Genomic DNA, 26541 nt, shown 5'->3' with positions numbered 1-26541 from the left:
AGGCCATCTGATTCGTTTTTAAGAGCGACTTAAATTCCTGTGTCCTGGGAAAGCCCACATTATTTTATGTGATTAAATCAAGTATGAGAACACATAAGGCACAGGCAGACTCTTTCTTACGTGGATGACATCACCTGTTGCTGGGGCAGTCAGAATAATGCCAGCAGTCGGTCATGGTGTCCCAGGGACCAGCACTGGTGTTATTGAGACTGACTCAGTTTTCACACAGCATTCTGTTTTACAATCAAAGTCAGGTACTTTGCATACAATAAGCAAACACAAATACATACAGCTCCACATTTGCCAAAAATAGGATCCATGCTCTACTTCTAATGTTATAGGTCTTTGGGACTTAACTCACTCTTTAGACTGTTTTTCTCATATGAACTCTGGAGAATCAGGTGCGGACATTGTCCAGAGTTTCCCTTTCATACATGTAGCACGCAACAGGAGATTGCCAGATGCATTCTCATCTACTGGAAGCAGTTCTTTGCGAGGGGTGGTGCCTGGGTTTAGTGTGCAGGTGGCAGGACATGATGTGGATATGTGGATTACACCGCAGCCACATAGCCGGTTTATAATTTGGTAATAAACAAGTGAGTCTTTTGCCATTCCTTGAATTTGTCTAATGATTTTGGAATAGTATGGCATCCTCTCAGTTGATTTTCCCAAGGGCACTATTAAACCAAAATGCCTTTTGACCCAATTGGATAGACCCACAACCAATCAGAGAGATGAAACATAGCGTTGCTGTCGGGCGGAAACTTTGTATCTATTGTTTTTTTCCATAAATATGTTCTATTGTTCACGCTTCACGTCTGTGTTAGGGTTTTTATAAAGTTTTAACCAGTTTAAAGTGTTTAAAAGAGGTTGTAAAAAAACCTCGTAACTACATTGGATCCTCAAACTGACGGCAAAACCTCGTAGCTCCACCCCCTCTCCATTCAGAATGAAGTGCCGGAAACAGCCGAGATCTAGCAGACAGTTCGCCTACTTTACAAGGCGACAACTCACAACCCATAAGGTTCCGACACACAACCTTCTGACCCACAACCAGTCTACTGATGATAAGGTTACTGTACTGACACAAATCACACAATTCAAGTTGCGTTACCGTGTCACACAGCATGAGCCCCGGACCTCCAAACCCCCAAATTTAAAGCGTCTGTCCGAAATACGCAAGTAAAAAACATCTGACATGCTCCCTGTTTAGACAGGGAGTTAGAGGTCATGGTCAGGCTTAGTGCGCTCTCGCTTCTTCTGACCGCCCGCAACTATATAAGAAACCCCCCGCACTGCAAAAAACTGTAAGTTACCTTTAGGTCCAGTGGGCATGCCGCAAAATGCAGACTTCTACTTTGGTCAAATATGTTCAATAGGAAGAAAGAAAGTGTGCACACATATAGTTCCTACACTAAACTTTGTAAACTGTTAATTGCTGGTAATGGAATGCGACACCCTCAGCCTCTGATGCGGGCGTTATAATCACTGATGAAAAAACATGTATCTCCATATTCACTGGTCCAAAACCTCTGATTGAGTTTGATTGTGGTAAAATATTTATAATATAACGATATCTAACAATATATGACCATATACTGTATAACGCCACAATACCAACTCTGAAGACGCAGAGTTAATTTGTTTTAAAAACTACAGATTTTTTTTTAATTTCCTGTAAAATAACTGTTTTGGACATACGAGGTTTCCGCCCAAAAGCGACGATAGGAAACAATGATGTAGGGCTGAGCGACACATGCAAGTCGGGGCGGTGCATGGTCCATTTTGAAGAAGGAAAGCAATGGTGGCCAGATCACAAACCTTCTCAGATTTCATCTAAACATTCACTTAAATGTGTTTCTTAAAACATCTGAGATGAGAAATCACGAAGATTAGCCAATACCATAACAGAATCTTGATTCATCTTTGTTCAGCTCGGCCTAGCTTGACAGTTTGATCTGAATTTCGTAAGTATGGTGAGTTGCACCAGACAGGAAATTCCAGTCACATTCAAACCTGTGACATTTTAACCGAATAAAGTTGAATTCATGTTCCCCAACAAACAGCGGGCTCTTAAAAACTTCATTTTTCTCTCCTAGATGATGATTGAAGATGATCACTGGCTGGAAGCTGAGCATAGATGGGCCAATTGTAATTCAGAGTCCACATAACAACCTCTACCTGCTGTGACAATGACAATAATCCTCTCCAGCGTGACACTATTGAATCAGTGAATGTGTAATTGCTCTATTCCCAGTGTGATACAGTGAAAGGCTTTTTTTTTAATACAATAACACTTCAGGTTCTCTTTTTATTGACGGGTGGTGATCTGGTACAGAGCTGTCCTTCAGAAATAAGATATTGTCTGTCTATTTCAGGACTGTGAAGGTAGACGTCTATGACTGGGATCGAGATGGAAGGTAAAATCATCGGCGGATAACCACTCACCATTTCAGATGTCGGAGAATAATTACACACCTTATGTATATTATGTTAGGGGTAAAAGGGAAGTGTTTTGATGTGCTACGAAACAATTTTTAATGCAACAAGGAGAGAGATGGGGTAGGCACCGGGAGACCGACAGAAACAAAGATGGAGAAAGATTAGGGTGGAAGTGACATCTTTAAAAACTATGTTCATGCCTCCCTGTCTTTGTGGGTGTTTGTCTGCAGCCATGACTTCATTGGTGAGTTCACCACCAGCTACAGAGAGCTGTCTCGGGGGCAGAACCAGTTCAATGTCTATGAGGTGAGATGTGATATGGGGGTGGTTTGTTGTTTCTCGCCGCTTTTGTATTGCGAAAACTTTGTAACTCTGATTGAAATGATTTTGATATTTTACCTTCAGCTGACTGGCTCTCTGAAGACTGAGTCAGCTGAAGGGCATGCACAACCATTTATAAAGTAAAGGAATACAGTGATAGAAATAGATGCACTCCAATTTAAAAGACCTGAAACATTTGGCTGATGTTATTCTCTCTCCTGCCACCAAAATTATGCAGCCTTTGGAGGATGGTTCCCTAAACAGACACAGAGATTGATACATAGAACTCATTCAAATGAGAGGTCGTGTAAAGTTTTTTTACGATTTTGATGCTATTTTGTTTCTTTTTTTGTTAGGATACCGGACGAGAAATTTTAATGTTTTATTAGTCTGAATAAAATGGAAGACAAAAAAAGGCCTATGCACCAAATAGTCTTTTTTCCCAATTATTAAACAGTCAGTCCAAAGGAAATTTATAAACACCTCCATTAAATAATTATTTACCCTTAATAAGTCAATGGTAAATGCAATGTCCCCTCCACTGTAACACTTAATCATTTCCTAAATTATGTTTATTTGACTTTAATGAGGGGAGGAAATTATAATATAATTATATTATATTATTATATATTTATTCACAAATAAATAAATAAATAAATATGTGACTTAATAAATGAATACATTTGCCGATAAATGTACCAACAATTATTAATTAATGTAGGGACTAATTAATTCATAAAATGTGATATACATTGAATAAAGTACCCTCCATAGGCAAGGCCAATTAAATGTCTGATGTTACAGGTATAGGTATGACCTCAGTTGTAAAAATGTAACGTTCTCTTTTTAGCTTAAATGTGTAAAAAGTAATTTTAGTTTTTTTTTAAAGACTGCATTTACAAAGTCAGTGACTCCTACTGTCCTTTTAGTATGTTAATTAGAGAGCCCAAGAGGCTAACCAGACAGTACTGTCTGAATTTAGTGGAATGTGTAAATAGGATGGGGAACTGCTCTGGGCTTTACAGGATGGGGTCTTTAAGGCTGTGGTAAATTTAAATGAAACTATCCAAACAAAAGCATTACTTGACAAGAACTCTTTTTTAGCCCTGCCTTGAGAATTAAAACACATGAATGCCCACAGCTTATTAAAATCTGCTCCACAAAGAAATACTTTGATCCAAGCAAGCCAATTAATAATGTACTGTACTACTGCTGCGAAGAGATTCACAAGTTCTACAGGAGAAGAGAAAGTTTACTTGTTTAATCTGTGATGACCACGGATAGATGGGTGGATGGTTTAACCTCCTCACCTCTCTGTAGATGTACAGTGGAATTCATTGCCTTCCAGTGTCAGGCATTTGTTGAATTGTTTCTGTTCATTATTAAAAACCATTCAAGTGTACAAAGTCAGTCACTAACTTACTTTTCCCCATCACCGGCAGGTTTTAAATCCCAAGAAGAAAGGCAAAAAGAAGAAATACATCAATTCTGGAACTGTGAGTGCACCCACGACTGTCCCATTTCCGCTATATTCCTATTTGATGTTTTATACATGTACAGTATAGACTATAGGTATCATCGCCTCTAACTAGGGGTGTGACGAGACCCTCAGCTCACGAGACAAGATGATATAAGATAGAAGATATTGAGTTCACAAGAACAAGGCACAATTTTAACACTATTTTTATCTCTTAGTAATTTCTTTACAGGCGCGGTTGATTTTAGCACAGAGCTGTGGTAGTGCTGCAGGCGTCTTTGCATAGTGAATGTGTAAGCCGCAGTGTAGCCTACGGCACTCATGCCTATTAAGTATACCCATAGACATATTTCTATTTTATTAAATATAACGACCCACGCCTGCATTTTCTCCTGCTATAGCCTATGTGTTTTTCACATATGAACCGTATATTCACTGACTGATCAGTTAAGTCTATGTGTCTCTGTCATCTCCTTTACTTGCTGTCCTAAGTGGGTAAATAAAGTCCATGAATTAATTTAACACTGTTGATTTCTTCCAATGGAGCCAACATGAAATCATTTTTAAGTCAATCTCTGTCAGTCAGCTGGTGAAGGCTGTTGAAAGACCGCTCGAGACCAAACCGTACTCCCAAATCATCACATATGGAGGCTTTGGGCTCGTCAGGTGCAAACACTGAACCTATAATTTGCAGCCTGATGTTAAAGTCATATGGTAATCAGTATAATTTGAGATACCTTGTTTCTAGCGGCTTCTTTGACAATAAGATGTGACTGCGAGCAAGCCTGCTCTTCCAGAGCATTGCATCTTGATTTCCTTTCTGCTCTTTTGTAAACTTTATTGACGCACATTCACTTCTCTACTTCCAGTCTGTGCCCTATTACCCTCTTAAATACACACACACACACACACACACACAAACATGCGTGACTTGGTTGAGGTGTCGATGACGTGAACTTTTGTGAGACTCACACCCGGGAGTTTTAAAAAGAGGGAACGGCTAATCACAGAAACAAGAGACAGCAAAATATCGATCGTCGTAATGAGCAACTGGAAAGGCATTAAAATGAGATGCTGACCATCATGGTAAAGAAAGTCGTAAGTTATCAGATCACAAGGCTAACTTCTTCTGACACATATGTTGCAGGTCACTGTACGCCCTCTTTTGGGAAGGGAGGAATGTTACGCCTCAGTTTCACATAGACAAGATGTCAAATTGCAGCCTTTGCCTGGCCACAAATGTGACAAATTTTCTGTATAAAAACCCTTAGAGTCTCTGTTGTCTCTGCTGTTCTCTGGCTCTTTCCTTCATTTACTTGGCCCTGTGCCTTTTCCACTCTCCATCACTCTGTCTGTGTGTAATATGTGTGTGTGTGTGTGTGTGTGTGTGTGTGTGTGCACATGTGTTTGTGTGTTTGCCAGGTAACTCTGCTGTCCTTCAAAGTGGAGTCCGAGTATACCTTTGTGGATTTCATCCGAGGAGGGTGAGTGGAATAATAATAAGCCTGCTTTCACACTGAGTGTCAATAGCCACCATTTTAGTTTTGGAAAGTGACGGCATTTCTGTCACTTTTTCAAAAGCCTGTTCGGGGGTTAAGACTTGATGTAAAGGTTCAGGTCTAAAGTAGGTTTAGGGCAGGTTTAGGCATTTAGTTGTGACGGTTAAGGTTATGGTAAGGGGCTCGGAAATGCATTATGTCAATGGGTGTCCTCACAAAGATTGATGTGCGAGAAAGTGTGTGTGTGTGTGTGTGTGTGTGTGTGTGTGTGTGTGTGTGTGGTAGTGTGTGTGTGTGTGTGTGTGTGTGTGTGTGTGTGTGTGTGTGTGTGTGTGTGTGTGTGTGTGTGTGTGTGTGTGTGTGAGTTATCCCAAGATACTAGATTTAGATATCACACTGAATTCATATTAGCTCTGAAGGCGCAAAGTTTGCTTTGGTAAATCTCATCTGTAAATACCTAATTTATTGAGTTAATTCACTTTTAATTACAGGTTCTATTTGTTTTCACCCAATTAGGCTTTCAAGATGGTGGAGGGAATATTGTCCTGCCATACTAATTAGCCAGTGAACCAGTAAACTGATTATATTGCTCTTAATTGTTTGGGTGTCTATATTGGAAATACATTGTGTATTAAGTGTAGTGAAGTGTGCAATTGTTGCCGTAATCCACTTTGATTTCCATTTTCCTTGCAACAGAACACAACTGAACTTCACAGTGGCTATAGACTTCACAGCATCCAATGGTAAGTAGCATAATGGTGTGTTTTAGATACATGTTTTTTTCCTGCATGTCTTTCATTCATTATGGTGCAGGGTGTTTTATAACTCTTCACTGTCTCGCTGCCTTTGCATCAAAACTCACACTACATGTATATTATCATTATTTTTGTACATAATCCTTCTCAAATTGAATAAGATAATCAGGTTATGCATTTGACAGCCCTGACCAAACCAGGAAAAAAAAACATGCCTGAAAACCTGTATTTGGTGTGGATGTTGGTCAGTTCAGTTGTACAGCTTAACAACCCTAACAAGGTTCAGTAGCTATTTTCTCACTGGAAAGCAACATGTGAATTCCTGAGTGAGGTGACTACAGTGTGGTGTATCACATGGTAACTTATTGGGCTCACTTGTGTTTTTAATTCTTCCGAAGATCTAACACATCAAGCTGTTACTGTATGCAGATGATAGTGCATTATATATGATGCAGTGATCTCCATGTTGGAAGTTTAGTTAGTTAGTTGTCAGTGAAGTAATAGTAATGCCAGTTCAGTAAGAACAGTCTGATGGACACAAATGGTTTCTAATACAAAATACTATATTGCTACTATAATACTACTTTAGTTTAACAATAGCACAGTTGCTGGTGAATTTACAAAGCAGTAGTATTTAACAAAATACTTGGCTGACCATGTAGTAGGGGTGGCTATTGAGGAAAATATTAGTTGCAAGTCCAATGTAATGACACATAGGAAAGCAGTTTTATTGAATATTGTATCCAACATATTGGAGTCATACATTTAAGACAACAACCAGTTTTGTTTCTAAAGAAGCGTGGAGTGTAATGCATCTTCACTCCACTCCACCATTACTTGCTTTATTTGTTTTGCGTCTGAAACTATTAAAACAACTTTTGTTCTGTTTGTTATTTGTTACAACAGGCAAGTTAAATAAAACTAATAATACATAAATAACACTTCAGTGTGAAAAGCATTTGTCCCTTTTCCCCTCTATAATGTAACGTGAACTGTCTTCATTTTTCATGGCTGATACACGCTGGTGTTCGTAATGGTGGGCACACCACTGTCTTGAATAGATTGTTACATTTAGGCTCTTATTTTCACATGATTGAAAGTGCAGTCGGCCTTGCAAGGTGCACAGGGCGTGGCGAATGTGTATTTTCATGGCCAGAAGCGTGCTGTACACCTGCGCCACAGTTGGAAGCTAGATGGGATTAGGATCAATACATTATCAGTAGGTGTGTTAGGAGCTGGCATCTATCGTGGGTAATCAAATCATTTCCCCCTCTTTTCATTCCCTTTAAAGCAGGGCACTTGTTTCATGAGACAGAAAAGACTCAGGACCTGCTTATCCCAAGGGGAGGATTTAGAGTTGGCATTCAGTCAGATTTAGCTATGTTTAAAATAATAATTCTACTGCTTAAAGCAACTGTGTACGACATTTACATGATTACTAACCGAAAGCCTCCGATGATAATCCTGTTTACATGACTCTTTGACTTTATTCCCATCCCTATAGGTATCAGATGTGACTGTTAATCACCATTCATAATGTTAATTATGACAGCCAGACATAGCCTGTCTCTATTTCAATCAATATTCCAATTTTAGATACTACTTTAGGGAAACCTGTTTAAAAAAACGGTATTTAAGGTTTATTTTCTCAGCATGAATCATATCCTCTGCTCCACTGGTGACACACTGCACTTTGTATTTATACAATTGAAAACCATAATTCACTTAATTGTGTGTGTGTGTGTGTGTGTGTGTGTGTGTGTGTGTGTGTGTGTGTATCCTCCAAGGTAACCCCTCCCAGCCCACCTCCCTCCACTATATGAGTCCCTACCAGATGAATGCATATGCCATGGCCCTGAAAGCAGTCGGTGAGATTATCCAGGACTATGACAGTGACAAGCTCTTTCCCGCATATGGTTTTGGAGCTAAGCTGCCCCCTGACGGCAAAATCTCCCACGGCTTCCCACTGGTAAAGCTTGCATGTGAATGCACACACAAACATGAATACACACACGCAAGACACACGCACACACACAGTCCACCCGTAGCAGGGTGTGGTTTGGACCAGAAGTTATTGCTGCGGCAACAGCTGGTTGCAGAAGTTGAGATGTTGACTCATCTGCCTGCCAGCGGGAATCTCCCAGCATCCGCTCCACTTCCTCCTTGCATCCTCCTGAGGGATCAGGGCAACCAGTTAGAAACTGCTGGATGCTAAGCTGAAGTGAAGCCAACTCTGCTTCTTCGATTTTGAATTTCTTTTTTTTTAAGGATTAAACTCTGAGTACCTTACATTACGAAAGGGCAATACTCAAACCCTGGAGTGTCTCTTTGAAAACTCCACCTTTAAACTTTATTACTGTAATCATGCACTATGAGAAGACTTCACACTGCTTCTTATACTGTATTAACAACTTTGAACTTCCATGAACTTACTTATTTACTGTACTTGTGTAAAATTGCCTTATTGCCATATTTTGTATTGTCCTCCGTAGAACCACAAGCTCACAAGACACAGAAAATTTCATTAAATATATAGTTTCGAACTGTAGACCCCAGTAGACCAATGTTTATTTGGGAGTAACCTCTTGAGTTTTCTGGATATGTTCTCTTTTTTATTGTGTTTACCACCTGTTCTATCTCACAGACACTGTTTCCTTGTAGTGTATCATCAAATGCAGATAGATTTCTTAGTGGCATGGCTAATAACAACATTATTTCAACATATCTTTAATTATCTTTAATTGGAAGAACAATGTGAAATATGTCTACAGCTATGTGCTCTCGATGGATTCATTGTTTATTGCATTGCACAGTCAATAATGCTCTTTGTACACTGGATGTGTGAATATACACTGTTTACATCATTAGTGTGCTGTGTGCCATCTACTGTAGAGTGGTGATGCTGAGAATCCAAACTGTGTGGGCATAGAGGGGGTTCTGGAGGCCTATTTCCAGAGTCTGAGGACAGTGCAGCTGTACGGACCCACCAACTTTGCACCTGTTATCAACAAGGTGGCAAAGTAAGTTTGAAAATGTGTGTGTGTGTGTGTGTGTGTGTGTGTTTGTGTATGATCATGTGTGTGTAACAGTGGGTACGGTACATTTTGTCTTTTTTCACCCTCAAACCTGAGAGATTTTTCTGTATTTGTTGTATTTATAGGCCTTGAAAAATGACTCACAAGAAGCTTTGACACCAGATTAGAGATTTATTTTTATTCATGAAAGTCAACAGTGGAGGGCGAGTCGTCATCTGCAGAATTAAAGAAGTTAAAGCATCCCATCAGCTAATGATCAGACTCTATATGCCTCAAAGTGTTGGATCAGAGAAAATAAAAACTTATTATAGGGGAAAGGGCTTAATTTAGATTGTGTTGTATTTGTATCTTTAATTTTTTACATTAGGACCCAGAAGCTAATTTTATGTATCAGAGAATGGGAATCACACTGCTGGTTGCTGACATTTTCCTTGTAAGATTTATTTAAAAAGCTGAATGTGGGGTTTTCAGACACTATTTCATTTATGTCCGTAGACCATAAACACTTAAAATACATTAAATCTTCGAATTATATCCTACAGTATTTACACCGACTCACAGCGGTTTACATATACTTTCAATAAGCCCATGTACGAATTGGAATGAAATTCCTTCATATACAAGTAAATAGCATTTTTTTTCTCAACCTTGAATTGTTCTATAAAATTTTGACACAGTTTGACACACATATATATATACCATCTGGCCAAATTGCAACCTATTCAACATAGCACATAATTTGGTCCCCAGCAATACACCCGCCAAGTGTGAATGGACAGTTCTCAAGACACACACATATTAAAACTAAGACCCACAATAAACGACAGGGATAAAGGTTGATACAAGGTAGTTAGAAAAATAAAAGGACTCTGCTGCCACAACAACACTGTTCTAGTCCAACAACCTTTTTTTTTTAATGAAAAACTGGTTTTTAGACCGGAACAGTGTTGTTAGCCTATATGTCACTGCACTGATTTAGCAATACTTATTTTTTTATCCCACCTTGTGTTTGATAAGCAGCAAGACACATAGATGATGCATAGTTCACCCACTAACATACGCACCACAAGACACAGGTGCTAACCCACTCACACACACACACACACAGAAAGAGAAACATAGACACACAGACCAATCGATCATTTTCAGCCAGGTGGAACAACTAAGTTGCTGGTATTAGCTTCTGTCTCCTTGCAATAAATACAAAAACAGCAGGTGAAGGACACACACGCACGCACACACACACACACACACACACACACACACACACACAAACACACACACGTGTTGAAACACTGCCAAATATCAGCTCTGGCTCGATATGATGCCAGATGAGTTTGGAGATGTGGATGTATTATTTTGTATTTCTCATCGAAGAGTGAAGGAAAAACGAGAAGCAGAGTGGTGGGGGTTTTCTTCAGTGCTTGTTATTTTTGAAGGGTCTCTCTGTTGCTGAAGGTTGCGGGTTTTTATGTAGTAAACAACTCTGTGGTGGTTTGTTGGAAACAGCATCCAAGAACAAAGGGGTTGCCATGGTGTGTTGAAGTTTTTATGTTACATTTCATTCCAACGCCATCATCAGGTTTGCTGACGGCACAGCTGCGGTGGGCCTTATCACAGATGATGAAAAGACAGACCTGAAGGAAGTAGAAGACCTGCTGGTGTCACGACCACAACCTCGTCACGGACATCAGCAAATCTAAAGGGTCATTCACACCATTTATAACTATAATGATAACTATTATGATAATTGTGAGAGCATCGTCACTGCTGAACGATAACGCTCCCAACAGTGACACCAAGCACGCGCTGCGTTCTACACGTGTGTTGGAGCCTCAGGTCCCTTGTCTTCTGAATTATTGCGTTTCCTAGATGCATCAATTAGCTTACAAAAAAGAGGTAGTCGAAAACGACAGATACAACTTTTATAAAGCACTCGATTTATCATTATTTATAAGAATGTGTAGAAAACTGTAAGCTGTTGTAAAGCAGCAGCTGCTCTGCTGCACGGCCGTGTTGCTGAAAGATACACAGAGGAGGGAGAGAGAGTGGGTGTAGCCTACAGTTTGTGACACTTTATTTAGTTGTATACAGAGTTTGAATTTGATGCCCTGTGAATTTGGAAGGACTTTGATTGGCTGTCAGTGTTTCATTCATCAAATCTCTCTGAAAGTGATTCCAAAGATATCGTTCACCACTGTCGTTATATCCTCAAAGCAATTTCAGTCAAATGCAACTGGACTTGGTTATTTGTCTAAGAAGACGTTTCACCTCTAATCCAAGAGGCTTCATCAGTTCATGTAGGCATCTGACCAGGCTGGGACTGGTGAGCAGCCTGGGACCAGGATAACGATGACCTGGACAAATGAGAACATGCACAGGCTCACTGTCGTTATAGTTTTGGATGTGGAGTCAAATAGAAATATGTATATAAAGTTTTTGTTATAGTTATCGTTCTTGGTGAGCTCGGCCCTTAACCCTATGTCTTAACCCCAGATGTCATGTCAGCATCAGCATTGCGGTAGCATGCCGTTGGACACTGAAGCAAACGTCTATACCCGTTCCGTCTGATCTGCGAATTTCAAAACGTCCAACAGACATTGAAATTGTAAATAAATTTACGATGTAGGTTAGTGGTCAACCAGTATGTGCGTTTCACTTGCCAATGCCAATATTTAGAGAGCAGGGCGGACGATGGCTGATATATAAAGCCGATATCATGTTGTTGTTGTTATTGTTTTGCATCAGATAAAACCCAACAATGTAATTTAAAGGAGAAATGAGACAAAGAAATATCTGAACTTAAATGATTTTTACACTGCTATTGTTTGCAGTTTCTGTTTAGTCTGTGACAGTAATAGTAGTCTGACAAACGTAGTTTTAATAAAGTTCCATCGTCACGTTCTCATCTCATCTTCAAACTCTTATCCGGGGTCGGGTCGCGGGGGCAGCAGCTTTAGCAGGGGACCCCAAACTTCCCTTTCCCGGGCCACATTAACCAGCTCTAACTGGGGGATCCTGAGGCGTTCCCAGGCCAGTGTGGAGATATAATCTCTCCACCTGGTCCTGGGTCTTCCCCGAGGCCTCCTCCCAGCTGGACGTGCCTGGATCACCTCCCTATTCTCCTAAAATGCTTCACACTTACTATCAGCCACACACAGTAACAGTGAAATTATCAGTCTGTGCAGAGGCTTGGAAGTAATGAAGCACATTTATAAATTAGATCCAGTGCTTCAAATCATGCCATTTTCTTTTACGGACTGGGAGATTTAATCTCCCCTTTAACCTAACCTAACATTTATTATTATAATGGCTTAGATTTATATAGCGTCTTTCTCAGTGCTCAAGGCACTTTACGGAGTCCAGGTACATGGTGGTGGTAAAACTACGTAGTAGTCACAGCTGCCCTGGGGCAGACTGACGGAAGCGTGGAAGCCAACCATTCGGACATTGGCCGACTCGCTCTACCAACTGAGCCACAGTCCCCCTTTACCCTTTTCTGCCTAATGTGTTATTGTCATTAAACCATTTATACATTGCCACATGAATAATTGCAAGCAGATGCAAAACAAAGGGCAAAGTGTTACTGCTGTGACATAGTGCACGGTAATATCATTAGTGCAAATATTTTGTGAATCAGACCTTGAGACAAGGTAGTGGAAGTTGTAAATGATGCATAATTCATGGTGCTTTCAGCCCCTGAAATCCATTCTTTATGAATTCACCTGTTTGTGTGCACTGGGGCCCTTTTTTCAGGCCTGAATCCACCACTGTAACGGAGTAAGTGGAGTGAGTTTATTTTGGTCAGTCTTCTGTAATTAGTTTTCTTTGCACAGTTTGGACAGTTTCGGCTAATTGGGTGCCATAAAGTTTGGTACATTTATATCACTGAAGACAGTGATGTTAGCATGGGATAAGTATTTTCCCAAAGTCATTTATGTTTCAGCATCTAGAGAGCAGGAAGGAGAAAATAAAAGTGACATGGTAGGGCAAACAACTTCAAGAAGGTCAAAGGGTCAGACAAATAAGCCCTGATGTTTGAGACCAGCAGGCAGGTTTGCTTTGTGTTGTCATTAGTAGTCGACTACTCAGGTGCGCAGGCATGATCTGAGCTCTAACCTCAGTACATGTGCGTGTGTATGTGTGTGTGTGTGTGTGTGTGTGTGTGTGTGTGTGTGTGTGTGTGTGCACGTTCCCTAGCTGTGCAGCAGAGATTACAGATGGTTCTCAGTACTTTGTCCTGCTGATGATCACAGATGGAGTGATATCTGACATGGTCCAGACCAAAGAGGCTGTGGTCAATGTGAGTAAACAAACATGCACACACACACACACACAACAAAGATTGATGGATAGCAGTGCTTTTCCCTCATTAACTTCTACTGCTGATGTTCATCACAGCATCCTCTTTTCTTTTGTGGTTTGGGCAAAAGCTCCATTTTATTTTCAGAATAATGTTTTCTATTTGAATAAAAACAGCTTGATGTGTCCCTGTACTCTTGAAGTAAGGCCAGAAATAAAGTATAAATACAACTCAAGTTTATTCAACATTCAAGTCTCTAATTATGACTGATCTCACTTTTGCAGAGAGGTCAATAGTTATTTCAGTAGCATGCCAAATCAATGTTTGAGAGGTGTCTGGTTCAATTAGGTTGGTTCTGAGTGATTTATCTTGTGGCAGACAGTTTGAAAGCAAGTTATTTGTTATTTTCTCCCTCCTAATTATCCTGCATGTGCAGTGTAAATCCCCCACATGATACAACTCTTCTTTGCAGTTTTCTCCAGACGCACAACCTTTGATTTTGTGTCAAGGAGACTTATGATTTGGAAAAACAAAAGGCAGTTGCTGTAAATTTAGGATATTGGGTCAAGTTAATAGCCTCATCTTTCAGAATAAAATAATGAATACAAAGTTTGAATCAACACAAAACACTTAATTTATCGTTGCAAGACAATGCTCAGCACGACAATTCCACCTTCTTGAATGCTCTGGAAAGCCTATAGATGCCTTTATTCGTGCTTAGTATATCATGAATCATTTGGACTAAATGTTCATTGTCTTTCTCTTTGTCTCCTGCTCAGGCATCAGGGCTCCCCCTGTCCATAATTATCGTAGGTGTTGGACCTGCTGAGTTTGATGGTGAGTGTTTCATTTTTAGTAACAGGCCCATCATTTGTTATGTCGACCTGAGTAAGCATTACACAGGAGAGGACAAGAAGTCACTTTATCTACTGAAGACATTTAATCACTGTCACAGTCATGCAGTAGATGCCCCTTTAATAACAAACACAGGTGATCCACTTTAAAGCCACCCACACTGGTGTTTTCAGTTAATCCGGTTGATTAGACCTCTTCTCAGGACTGTGTGTATACTGTGATTGATTGACATCTTCCCGAGTCTTCTGTTATGTGTGTTTCAACTGACAAAGTACACCTTTATCATTCTTAGTGGACATTTATGACCTCCGAATGACTTGACCAGCAGACTTTGCTCGGACTTGATTTGCTGTTGAAACAGGTGACGTGTGTTAATTTCAAAAACCAGCTGCCTGTGATATGACAAGTTGAATGGCCACGACATCAGCCGGTTAGATTCGCAACGAGATGGGTCACGTCGAAAGCAGTTGAGTTACGTTGCAAATATTTGGTCTGAACTGGGCTTAGCAATGAGCAGTCATTGCACTGCATAAGAGACACCTTGGTTTTGATTGGTTGTTTTAGGTTGGTCATGGTGGAATCTAGCACATGCCATTAGCAGCACCAGGACAAAAACATAAGAATCGTGGAACATGATTTAGTTTTTCACTGGATGTCTGTCTCATAGTGCTGTCAGGATATTGTGACAGTTTCAGCAAATGTGAGAAAAAGTGATTTTTTTTTTTTATAGGGAGTTACCAACAGCTTTAAGACAGTCAACTACACAACAGTTAATGAGCATTCAGCATTAGAATAAAGAAGCAGCTGGCAACTATCACTATGACAATCACATTTTTGACATATCACATTTTATTACACACTCTGTCTGCATCTTAATATAAAGAATGGAAAATATAACACTGTGTCTTAGTGAAAGAGTGGATCGTCCTCCAATCGAGAGATTGGCGATTCGATCCCCACCTCCCCCAGTCCACATGTCAAAGTGTCCTTGGGCAAGACACTGACACTGTGCATGGGTGTGTAAATGTAGAGTGAATGGTTACATTAGATGGTCTGTAGATGTCCATTGCCATCAGTGTGAATGTCTGTGTGAATGGGTGAAAGTGACAAACACTGTGAAAGCGCCTTGAGTAGTCAGAAGACTAGAAAGGTGCTATATAAGTCCATGTACCATTTACAATGGACATCAGATGAGAAGGCGTTCAAGGACAAATGCAAAAAAAAAAACAGAAAGACCACTCAATTGTACATGTACTCTTTTTTTGAGGCCATGAGATTTTAATGGTATATATCCAGAAACACTCTCATATCCATAAAATGTGTCAATATTACCAGCTCTTCGACTCATTTCTATTTAATGCTGTGAAACTGTACATAGTTAAAGAGAGATGTTCCTAATCGATACATCGTCTTTCACTAGACAATCCTTTAAAATTTACTTTCTTGTTGGTGATATAGGGTTTGTGTATGAGAAGAATCTGTGTTAGCATTTGATGTGTGAAGAAATGTGACAGATTAGTCTGTCAAGGGAGGTTGCTCATATTTTCTGCTAGTCTGCTAGCTGGATGCTCATTAGCTGTTTTGTAGCTGATTGCCTTGCCAGGTGTAATGCTAATCATCTTAAAGTGGATCACCTGTGTGCCATTTAAGCTGCATGTCTACTGCATGATTGTGACATTGCTGAAGGCCAAAAATGGTTTGTCGTCTGCATATAGAGTGATGGGTTGTCATTGAACGCAATCTCTTTTTCAACCTATGGTTTTCTGAACACAGCTGACAACGTTACAAAGGTTTTTCTTCAATTAGTTTGTTTACAGTTAACCTTTATCTTACCGGGAAAATCTCATTGAGATGAAAAACAAAACCTTTTTTTCAGGCAACAACAAGCAGCAATAAAGTCCAAAGTTAATGTGTTGTCATTTTACATCTGGAGCAATATCATTATGAATAGCATTTCTTATACACACTGAAAAACAACTTAAATGGCACCTTAAAATAACCAAAGTGCAATGATTGATTTAAGTGTTTTGTTCACATTTAATGTTCCTCAACAATACATATCACATGTGTCGGTACAAACATGCTGGATGTGTTTTTTCACCCCATAAAAGAGTGATACCCATTTTATGGCCTGCAGTCCTAATCTTGCCCCTTAATAGGGTAGTGGGTAACTCGGTGGCCATTTACTAATTCACATTGAAAAAAATTGTAGTTTGAATATGAAGTCTCATATGATGTCCTCAACTCCTAAATGCTGCTGCGTACATCTAACCTTAGTTAATTTGAAAATAAGGAGTTTCAAAGAGAGATTAGTCATGGGCCTTTTTAATGTTTTTTCATTTTATCTGATAAATATTAATGTTTATATCTTAACTGGCCCCTGGCCTCCTGTCATTTTGCGGAAGTGGCCCCCAGGCAAAGCAACTTGAGTATAAACAATTACTTAACTATGGCACCACTGGTGGTCAAATTCTCTTCTGTGTACCTTTTTGTTCAATAAGAAATATAGCTGAGCAGAATTTGAAAGCTGACCACAGGATGCAGCAGCTTTGTGCACTGAATTAATTTGAAAAGTGAAATGAATCAACTTCAACAGCCCCCAACCATGACATTGCAAATAAGCCAATATGTGATGTTTGTATATGAAAGCAGCATCTATCTTAACCTTATCTGGCTAAATGGGACATGTAAGCAACCAGGAAACCACTTTAGCAGCTGTATCATGTATCACAGGGACTAGTTCAGTGTGTTTGCGTGGTCCGTTACTGCTCGTGTAACGACTTAATGCCTCATCTTTGTGTTGCCCTGCCCAATATTTTCTGCTTGTTTAAGAAATCGAATGGTAGGATTTGAAGTAACAGTGCTCAGGCATGTTTGGGGCTCACATGTTCAAATTAAGAGTGTGTGCGTGTGTTTTGGAGTTTAGCTACCTTCCGGGACACATTACAAACTAAAAACCTGTTCAGACCTGACATAAACATACGTCTCAGATGATCAGAGCGCTGAGTACGTCTGCTCACACCTAGCAGTAGAATTTGTCGCCACATGTGTATTGAGTGATGAGGGATACCTTCTGATTTCACTTTCCTGCTTTATAGGCAAATAAAGATTTCATGGCATCATTTTTTTTAGTGTCTTGACTGCATACGTGAGACCATCCTGATAGTGCCAGCTCCATTGTATTTAACTGACAGTCTGTTAACGTGCGACAGGGCAAATTTGGAACCGTTTGCCAAGCAAACATTTTGCTTACTTTCCTTGCTTTGCCTTGGCGCTCTGTTAGTACTTCATACACATAGTTGATCTGATTGGTTGATTTGGCCCGTCTATCATTAACATGGGTTTTGACAGACAGATGGTTTATCCAATTAGCAACCAGTTTATTTGCCTCTTCCCATAGATCTCCAAACTAGAGTACCCAGATGGATATGCTGCACGAATGAGAATAATGCTAATCAATCCATCTGAGTCAGGTTATAATTTTGGTGCTTTATAATACAAGCTTTATCCCTAACTGAGAAACAGATGATTTTTGGGGTCAGTGGTTATGAATGGGCTAGGTCAGGGGTAGACAAGTAGTGGCTAGGCTTAGGGTTAGGTTAAGTCTCCAGGAAATAAATAGTCAGTCCCTGTAATGTCCCCCAAAAGTGACATATGCAAACATGTATGTGTTTCTACACCTTATCGTCAGGCGATGTTGCCTCTGATTGTCATTTTCTGTCTTTAGTCTGTGTACTATAGTGTGTTTTTAATCTTCTAGCATTTTCCATTTCAGTACACTTGTCTTTTCTTGTGTTTGTCCTCTTATGTTTTCTGGTTCGGTGTGTGTGTCTGTTTGCTGATTTGACCTCACGTTGTGCTTAGCCACCATTCCATGACAGCGCTACTGTGTCCATGCCAGAGAGACTCCAGATGCAGGATGTACAGTGGGTTGCAGATGCTGTTTTAAGTCCATCAGAGCACAATTTTAGAGCTACTCCTCTTGTTATCTTTAGTCATAGTTGAAAGCAGTGCTTTACTGCCACTGAGCTTTACCCTGGAGTGGTCAGAACAATCTTTATTTTGTGACCTGCAGTGTCATGGTGCATAATGTTTGCTTAACAAATGGTATTTGTGGTGTACAAAGTCTTCTATCCGTTCTCTCCTGAATACCTGTTCTAAATCCCCATGCTGTGCTCCACTTCAGCAATCACATTATAAAAATACAAATGAACATCCACTACCTTATTTAAATTCTCCGTTGCAAGTTCCAGTATTGAGTCATGTTGTCTCTGTCCCTTTCCCTCCTTTTCAGCTATGGAGGAGCTGGATGGAGATGAGGTGAGAGTGTCCTCCAGAGGACGTCTTGCTGAGAGAGACATTGTGCAGGTACTCATCATAATTCAGTTTAAAGTTGCAGGTTAAACCTGAGCATGTTTCTGTTAACAGCAGCTGCATGGGGGTGTTATCCCCAGAGGAGGATGGCTTGCATTCATAACAAACACTCAAGCACTCACTTGGAACTACCTCATGCAATATGCGTATAATGCACATCCATGGTGAGCAACTGAACAAGCTCAGTGTCTTACTCAAGGGTACAATGTGATGACTCTGATTTTACTCACACAACTCAGAAATCCACCTATGTAATAGAAAATCAAAGGGTCAGTCTTAGCCAATACCACGTTGTTTATATATAATGGAAAAGTTAATAAAGTTTCTCCCAGCGTCACATCATAACAACATAAAACACACAAATCTGTACAGACACAGGTCTTTTTTTTTTAAATGAAACATACTAGAGCCAGTGGGCTGAGTTAGTCTGCTCAACTGACCAGAGTAAGATGAAAGTGATTCAGTGTTAGTTGGTTGTTTAGCTCATTTGATAATGCAGGGGTTTGGAGTTCCACTCAGCTAACATTCGTGTCTGCGTGATGCATATTAAGTTTTGACAAAATACTTCCCCATCACTATGAACAATGTACAAAAATAGATACAAGAACCATGATTCATGTGTGAATCATTTTCAACAGTGGTTCTTCAATGCAAAGTCATAGAGTTCTCCTCCATGCAAGAGGAAGTAAACATGTCATTTTCATTAACGACCATTGTGTTGCAAGGACACCACCATGCATTGTCAGAGTGACCCATAATGCATCGGTGCCATAACAAATGTAAAAGCGGAGCCAAAACAAGTGGAAAAACTGGTTCTTATCTTTGTGACAAAATGGCATTATGGGTAACTAGCTATTAAACCTGAAGTAACCAAATCCAAGTAATTTGGCTGAAGTGAATCCGTCAGTTAAAAATATGCTTTGGGATCATAATTGTCAGGTTTTTTAATGTTTATATTTTGAAAATGACTAAAAATAACTAAAATTGCACTTTTGAAATAAAAAAAAGTTTATATTTCATATTTTTGTTGGTGTCAGATTATTTAAAACATAATGGTGATGAACGCTGGTTCGAGGGGGCCCCTGTAAATCTTTGCCTAGGGACCCAACAGACTCTGCTGAATAGGATAGAATATGATTAAATGTATTGTTACAGCCGAGGCAGGAAAATTGTCTTTGGTCTTACCGAGGAAAATATAAACACAAAACATGTCCACAAGATAAGAAAAAAGGAAAAAGAAGAGACATTTTATTGTGCAATATAAAAACTGGCAAGACATTTCCTTCCTTTTCCACATCCATCATTGTTCTTTGAGTCAACAAGGGAGAGCAGCTCTTTCTTTAAATTGTTTTGCAGGGAGTTTTATAAAGAGCAAGCAACCCTTTCAGAGGCTGATAAAACCAGATCTGGCAACAGTAAATAGTACTTTTAGAAGGCCTGATATGAGAACACAAATACAATGTCTTCTGATAACAATGCACTTTTGATTTTGACTTGGAGAGGCCAGTCTGCTGGCAGCATAAAGGGTACAATGATAAACGAGCGTTGGCAATGATTAATGAATCTTGTGAGTATATAAGATAGCAAAAAAGGTAGTGGTAAGAAAAGTGCCTATTTACTCCAAAGTAATTATCTGTAGTTGTAATTTCAACATTAATATCCAAATATGTGGCCCAAAGTAGTGTAACGTGAGGGTTCGATATGTGGTGGTGCGATCACTCTTTAGGAGAGGAAACAGCAGGATGGAGACGGATAACTTTCTTAAGTAACACTTTACTCTTTTCCCCCCGTCCACACGTCAACAACCGCCCCACTTCCTACTTCCTGGATCACACCTCACTGAACTAACCAATCAGAGGCTAGAACGGCTTTACCTTAAGTAACTGTGAGGAAAACCACGGAGGCAGATTCAGGAGATTAACAAAACTGTCTTTTAGGTTCTAAGGTAAATGTTTAAACCTGTAAATATAAAAGTAATAATTGTAAACATGAATGTGTAAATAGTGACTGTGTAAACATACTGTTAAAGCTTACAGTAGCATTAATCATCAATATATCCTTACATACTAACAAGGCTTGACTTAATTGCTTTGCGTTGCAACTCATAGTGAACACAGGAAAACTGTTTTGTAAAACATCAACGTGTTTTAATGATGAAACATAAGACATGACATATGTAGCTGGACCCCACACCAGCTTAATAACTGAATCATCTATCCACTCATTCTCAAGCTGAATTGATATTGCTATCATATTTTCACAGTCCTGCCCCTTCACTTAGTTTCATTAACAGCAGTAATCACATGCAGGCTCACACTAATCATTTGATTGCCTTTAACCTGATTATGACAGGACCATTAGATTTGTAGTAAAAAATCATGTTACATTTCCATGCATTCTTATGGTCACTGATTCGATAGGAAGACCGCCTTCACTGCATTGAATGTGATTATTTTTCTCTTGTAAGGAATTAATCATATTCCTCCTGTTAGACCTCCACTCATGTACCATAAACTGATAGTTGTTACAAATGTTATCTTGACTTCTATTCAGTATCCTCCTGCCTAGTGCAAGGTAGAAAACATTGTATGTATTCACACTGTCTACCTACCTGTGAGCTGTAAGCAGTTTGTGAAGGTGAAGATGTGTGTCCGAAATATAAACAGTGCATGTTATTACCATTAAGCATGTCTAGATATTATACATTTTAGTATTTGATGTGCGCACAATTGGTTCTTGTGGATATCCAGAAAAATGCTTTACATACAGCATGTAAAATTACAAAGTGTTACAGCACAATGCCCCGTCATTCTATGATTATGCACTGTCAGACATTATAAAGTAGGCAGCACCAATTGCCATCAAATAAAAGATGAGACTGATAAGAAAATGATCGAGGGGTTTCACTGTGAAGGGTGAGGGCGAGCTCCTCTCACACTCCATGGCTGTTAATTAAAGTGTCCACGGCCAAATCAGAAAATGTAAAAGATTAAACATCCATCACTGATACAGCCGGTGAGAGGTCAGAAAACACTTTTCTTACTTCCAACCCTGTTCCCTTTCGCGCACCAGGTACCAAATAACTCACAAGCATGGTGCGTCATTGTTCAGTAACGGTCCTGTCACATCTGAATAAAGCCATACTAAACATTTACATAACAGAAGTTGTCTGGTCTTTAACAGACGGATAAAGCCAGCAATGACAAGTATTTCAGCATCTGAAAAGGGCTTGTTGAACATTAACATTATTGGTGCCGTGTCTATTCAGAGCCAAATGCTTGGCCCCCGGAAGTGCTGCTTGCAGCGTATTCTTGAACCGCTCATCCGATCAACTTCACACTGCACTCCTTCGGGTCCTCAGTATTACACCTACCTACTGTGAAGTTGTTTAGTTCTTGAGTTACTGTGTGTTCACACAAAAGGCAGTAGACCCAATAGAAGCAGCGCAATTACATACAAAGTCAATCTATATACACAATTTCAAGACCTTACTTGCGACACAATGGATGTGATTTTGCTTCTATCGTGTCCAACACGCAAGTTGAAAATATTGAATTTTTCAGGTTAAAAGTCTCCTGTAGGCTTAGTGGCCAATCGCAGTACTGCAGCACTCACCTGTTGCATGTTTTTTAGACTGTTTTTCGTGTAAATTTGTGCTTGCCGCTCGGACATGGGCTCGGGAACGCAAAGGTTTCTACAAAAGTCCTCCCGTGTTCAAGAGAACCAGGAATGGTGGCATTCTAAAGCAACCCTGCACCACTGAGCAGCTCTCATAGGAATGAGTGGGCGCGATATATCAATGAGCTGTGGATTGCAGCAATGTGCCTTTAGGCATCTAGTCTGCCTGAAATCCAGAAGAAGAAGAAAGCCATCACTGCAGAGGGACGCCAAGTCCCCAGATTGGCGCTCTAATTGTATGCCACCATGGACTTAGCGGCCAAGCGCAGTTCTGCTGCACTTGCCTCTTTGTATTGTGTCCTATGGCCAGGAAGCACATTCGACCGTTCACTCCAATACATGTGGGGAAGAGGATATAACCTCCAATAACTTTTTTGACAAAGGCTCATAATTATCTTCAGATCCTCTACTAAAAATATGTAGGTATTCAGAATAATAGACCCTACCAAAATGGAGTTATGGGCAGTTATTTTATAAGCATTCAGATCCCTGCTGAGCCCTAGCATGACTTCCCATTTAGCACAACAGCAGAGTAGTGTATAGCTGCAAGCTAACATAGCGGGAGGTGGTTTGCGTCATCGCTCGATTGAAGCGGTGAAGCCATGATAAAAAAGCTGACGTTGTTTAATGTTTAATAATAATAATTAGATTTTGTTCCTAAGACTTGACCACCATCTGACCAAAATGCACCAAATTGGACACATCAGTGGGCCCCCAGCTATAGGCCTGCCATTTATGATATGCGAGTGACAAACACACAGACATAGTCCTTGCTTTATCAACATTATGAGTACAAAGTCTAGATTCCTCCTTTGTTTATATTGCCTCCAAAGAGATGTCATCAGTCTTTGTTAAAACAGGGACCTTTTTCATATACAAACAAGATTCAAAATAAAACCTAAACTATTTTTTACCCCTGCTTCCAGTTTGTTCCATTCAGAGATTACATCGACAGATCTGGCAACCAGGTCCTCAGCATGGCCCGGCTGGCTAAGGACGTCCTCGCCGAGATCCCTGACCAGCTGCTGTCTTTTATGAAGAGCAGAGGAGTTGAACCGCGACCGGCCCTCTCCTCTTCGCCACTACCGGAGCTACACCGGCATATCTGACCCCGTCAGAGCCACGGCCACTTGTCTTTGCCTCTCCACACTGACTCTCTCTCTTCCCTCTCTGCTTATGTACGCTCACCTCCCATGCAGTTATTTGTCACTTTAGAAGCCGAATTGACCCGTGACTTACCCTCTTCCTCTGGTATATAAAGTATATATTATATAACAGGCACATCACACCAACACAGCAGGTGCTCATCCCTGACTCACCCGCTGCTGGTCTTCATCTTTCATTTAATGTATAAGAGCAGTGAGACCTACTCCCAACTGGCTGTCAGTCAGATCTTGACTTTTTGAATATGTCGATTCCCCTCACCAGACACATTTTTGCACAAAAAGTTTTTACATTTGTCCTTGTCCTCAGCAGGTGTTGACACTACTCACATTTGGCAGGAGTCCCGGAAAGTGCAAAATATTCAATTAAAATGAAGCTTGTCCCCAAATGAAAGCAGAGCTCTGAGCAATATACGCAAGCTTGTATCAGGTGCTTTGGGGCTATTTTTGGCCATGCTTTGACTGTAATCTATTGAAGTAATTGGTCGACGTGGGGACAGGTGTTTGTGATTTATACTTTACTGTCGTCATTATCATCAAGCTGTGCCAAATCGATTGAAACTGAAATAGAGGCTGCCAAATAAATAGTCCAATCCAAGGGTTTTCAAACTGTGAGGCACATCTCCCCAGAGGATGTAGTTTCTATAGAGAAGCCATTGCTGTCTGGAGGGTAGGAAAGAAACAGGTGCATGTCGTCGTTCTGAAAGCGACGTTCATAGTTATCGCAGCTTGACCCATTGATTTGGTCCGTTTATCATCACAGTCAACAGGTAGAACAGTGTGACATACAGCTCATGGAGGCAATTTGCTTTAACACCCGATTTGCACAATTTGCGGCAAACACCATACTCGGTGTGAAACATGACTCACTCATATCTAAGCACACAAACATGATACACACGTTTAAGTTTCAGTGTTGCTTCTACTTTCCGGGGAAATCATTATCTTCATGTCTGACGTGAATAACTACAATGAGTCTGCTTAGAAATCCTAGAGCTAAGACTTTCCTCATAACTGCAGAACTTGCCTGAGAATCAACATGTCCTTAAGTTTTCCTCAGTAACAAAGCACTTCAGTGATAGTTGTCTGTACGTCCACGAGTGCATTGCAAACAGGAACTGCTAATAGTTAACTGTTAAAGAGGAATTTTGCACCCTTTCCCCCCTGGCATTTGACTAACGATGGCAACTTTTTTTTTAATTGGTCCAATATTAAGTGAGGGCCATGCAGCTCTGCAGCCAGAGGAGAATTTAACCCAGTGGGACACCTGCATCAGCCTCACAAGACCATCCTGATCTCACAAGCCCCATTGTATTTTACTTGCAGAGCAGTCTGGTAACTTGCGGCAGAGAAAACTTGGAGAAGTTTGCCAATAGACCTAACCAATTAGCGTTGGTTTTTAGGCAGGTCGAAGTGTGATGCAACGAGAAGCGACTGTTCAGTTCAAACAACGGATAAGATGAGTGCAGCTATCGAGTAAGATGCTCGCTAACACTTTTTTCTCTTGGATCCTTCTGTTGGAATATTGACAGATGGTTTATCCAATCAGCAACTAGTATTTTCGCCCCTTCCCAAAAGATCTCCAAGATGGATATGCCGAGCAAATGCGAATCAATCCATCTGGCGGAGTCAGGTTACACCTGAACACCGACAATATACCTCTACTAAAAGTGCTTTTTTGCCACTGATAGACTCAGTTTGGTATTAAACTGTACATCATGGAAAGATGGAGTAGTTGCCGTTATCCTGCCATGTATGTAGCTACTGATGCAGGTCAACACAGACATTTTAGCTAATAGAATTAGCCTACCTCCGCTCAGATGCTTTGGAAGGATTCCTCTGCATCCGGAGTGTTATGATCCATTTCTAGCATAACTAGCCACAACATCTGCCTGTCATATCCAAAGGCAGGGTTAGTCTATAAAAGCTGTGCTTGATAGACTCCATATTTTGGTGACAGAATTTGGAAATGCACAAAAAGACAAACCAGTTTTTATGAAAAATATTTTAGGCAACACACAGCAGCTGTGAAATGTAATATTGTGAGATTTCAGAAGAAGACTTCTCCATGTTTCTCCATGTAATAATAATTATCTCGTTCTCTCAGCTAAAAAAAAAACAAACCTTTTAGTGGATGTACATTGACGTTTCACCTTTGTTCCATTTGATTACATTGTAGTCCTCTCTATGGGCTACCACGCTCTCACTCAATACTGGACCGGTTCAAAGTTATTTCCATTAGTCACACCTAGCAAAATTGGGTCTAAGAAATACCAAAATTGAATGGTGTCAATTTGTCAAAATTAGAACAAACAGGCAAAAAAAAAAACGGGCTCATATTGTAACCCCTAGCGAACTGACTCCCTCCTCACACTTCTTGTTTACAGACAACACATTTTAGGAAATGTAGTGCCAAAATGAAAGTACGAAACAGGAGTAGACATTTACATCAATTAACATAATCACTTCAAACTATTCAAAATTGCGGGGTGTGTGTTGCCAGTGGGTCAGACTTTGAAAACCCCTGGAGATGAATGAGGGACGAGGACTATTCAGTGAGACTTTTTGATTTTCTAATGCTGACATCATACAGCGGGTATCAGACAAGTGTTGGCAGGTGTAGTGTGGGGGTTCCGGTC

The 26541-nt window shown here is 40.2% G+C and overlaps 1 protein-coding gene across 1 annotated transcript in view; it reads left to right on the top strand.

Moving 5' to 3' along the window:
* Positions 1-24018, top strand: part of cpne9 (copine family member IX) — a gene marked incomplete at its 5' end in the record, with an annotated part of 80802 nt that extends 56784 nt beyond the window's left edge. Inside the window, 11 exons of the mRNA XM_083920647.1 lie at positions 2379-2420; positions 2673-2748; positions 4206-4259; positions 5663-5724; positions 6436-6482; positions 8282-8463; positions 9387-9514; positions 13730-13832; positions 14612-14669; positions 18982-19055; positions 23666-24018. Coding sequence (XP_083776773.1) covers positions 2379-2420; positions 2673-2748; positions 4206-4259; positions 5663-5724; positions 6436-6482; positions 8282-8463; positions 9387-9514; positions 13730-13832; positions 14612-14669; positions 18982-19055; positions 23666-23848 — 1009 coding nt within the window. The 3' untranslated portion in view covers positions 23849-24018. The remainder of the gene's footprint in view (positions 1-2378; positions 2421-2672; positions 2749-4205; positions 4260-5662; positions 5725-6435; positions 6483-8281; positions 8464-9386; positions 9515-13729; positions 13833-14611; positions 14670-18981; positions 19056-23665) is intronic.
* Positions 24019-26541: the final 2523 nt, after the last annotated feature.

The sequence above is a fragment of the Echiichthys vipera genome (assembly GCF_963691815.1).
Source record: "Echiichthys vipera genome assembly, chromosome: 9".
Classification (NCBI taxonomy): Eukaryota; Metazoa; Chordata; class Actinopteri; order Perciformes; family Trachinidae; genus Echiichthys; species Echiichthys vipera.
Note: the sequence above shows the minus strand (reverse complement) of the source record. Positions and strands in the feature narration are given on the sequence as shown.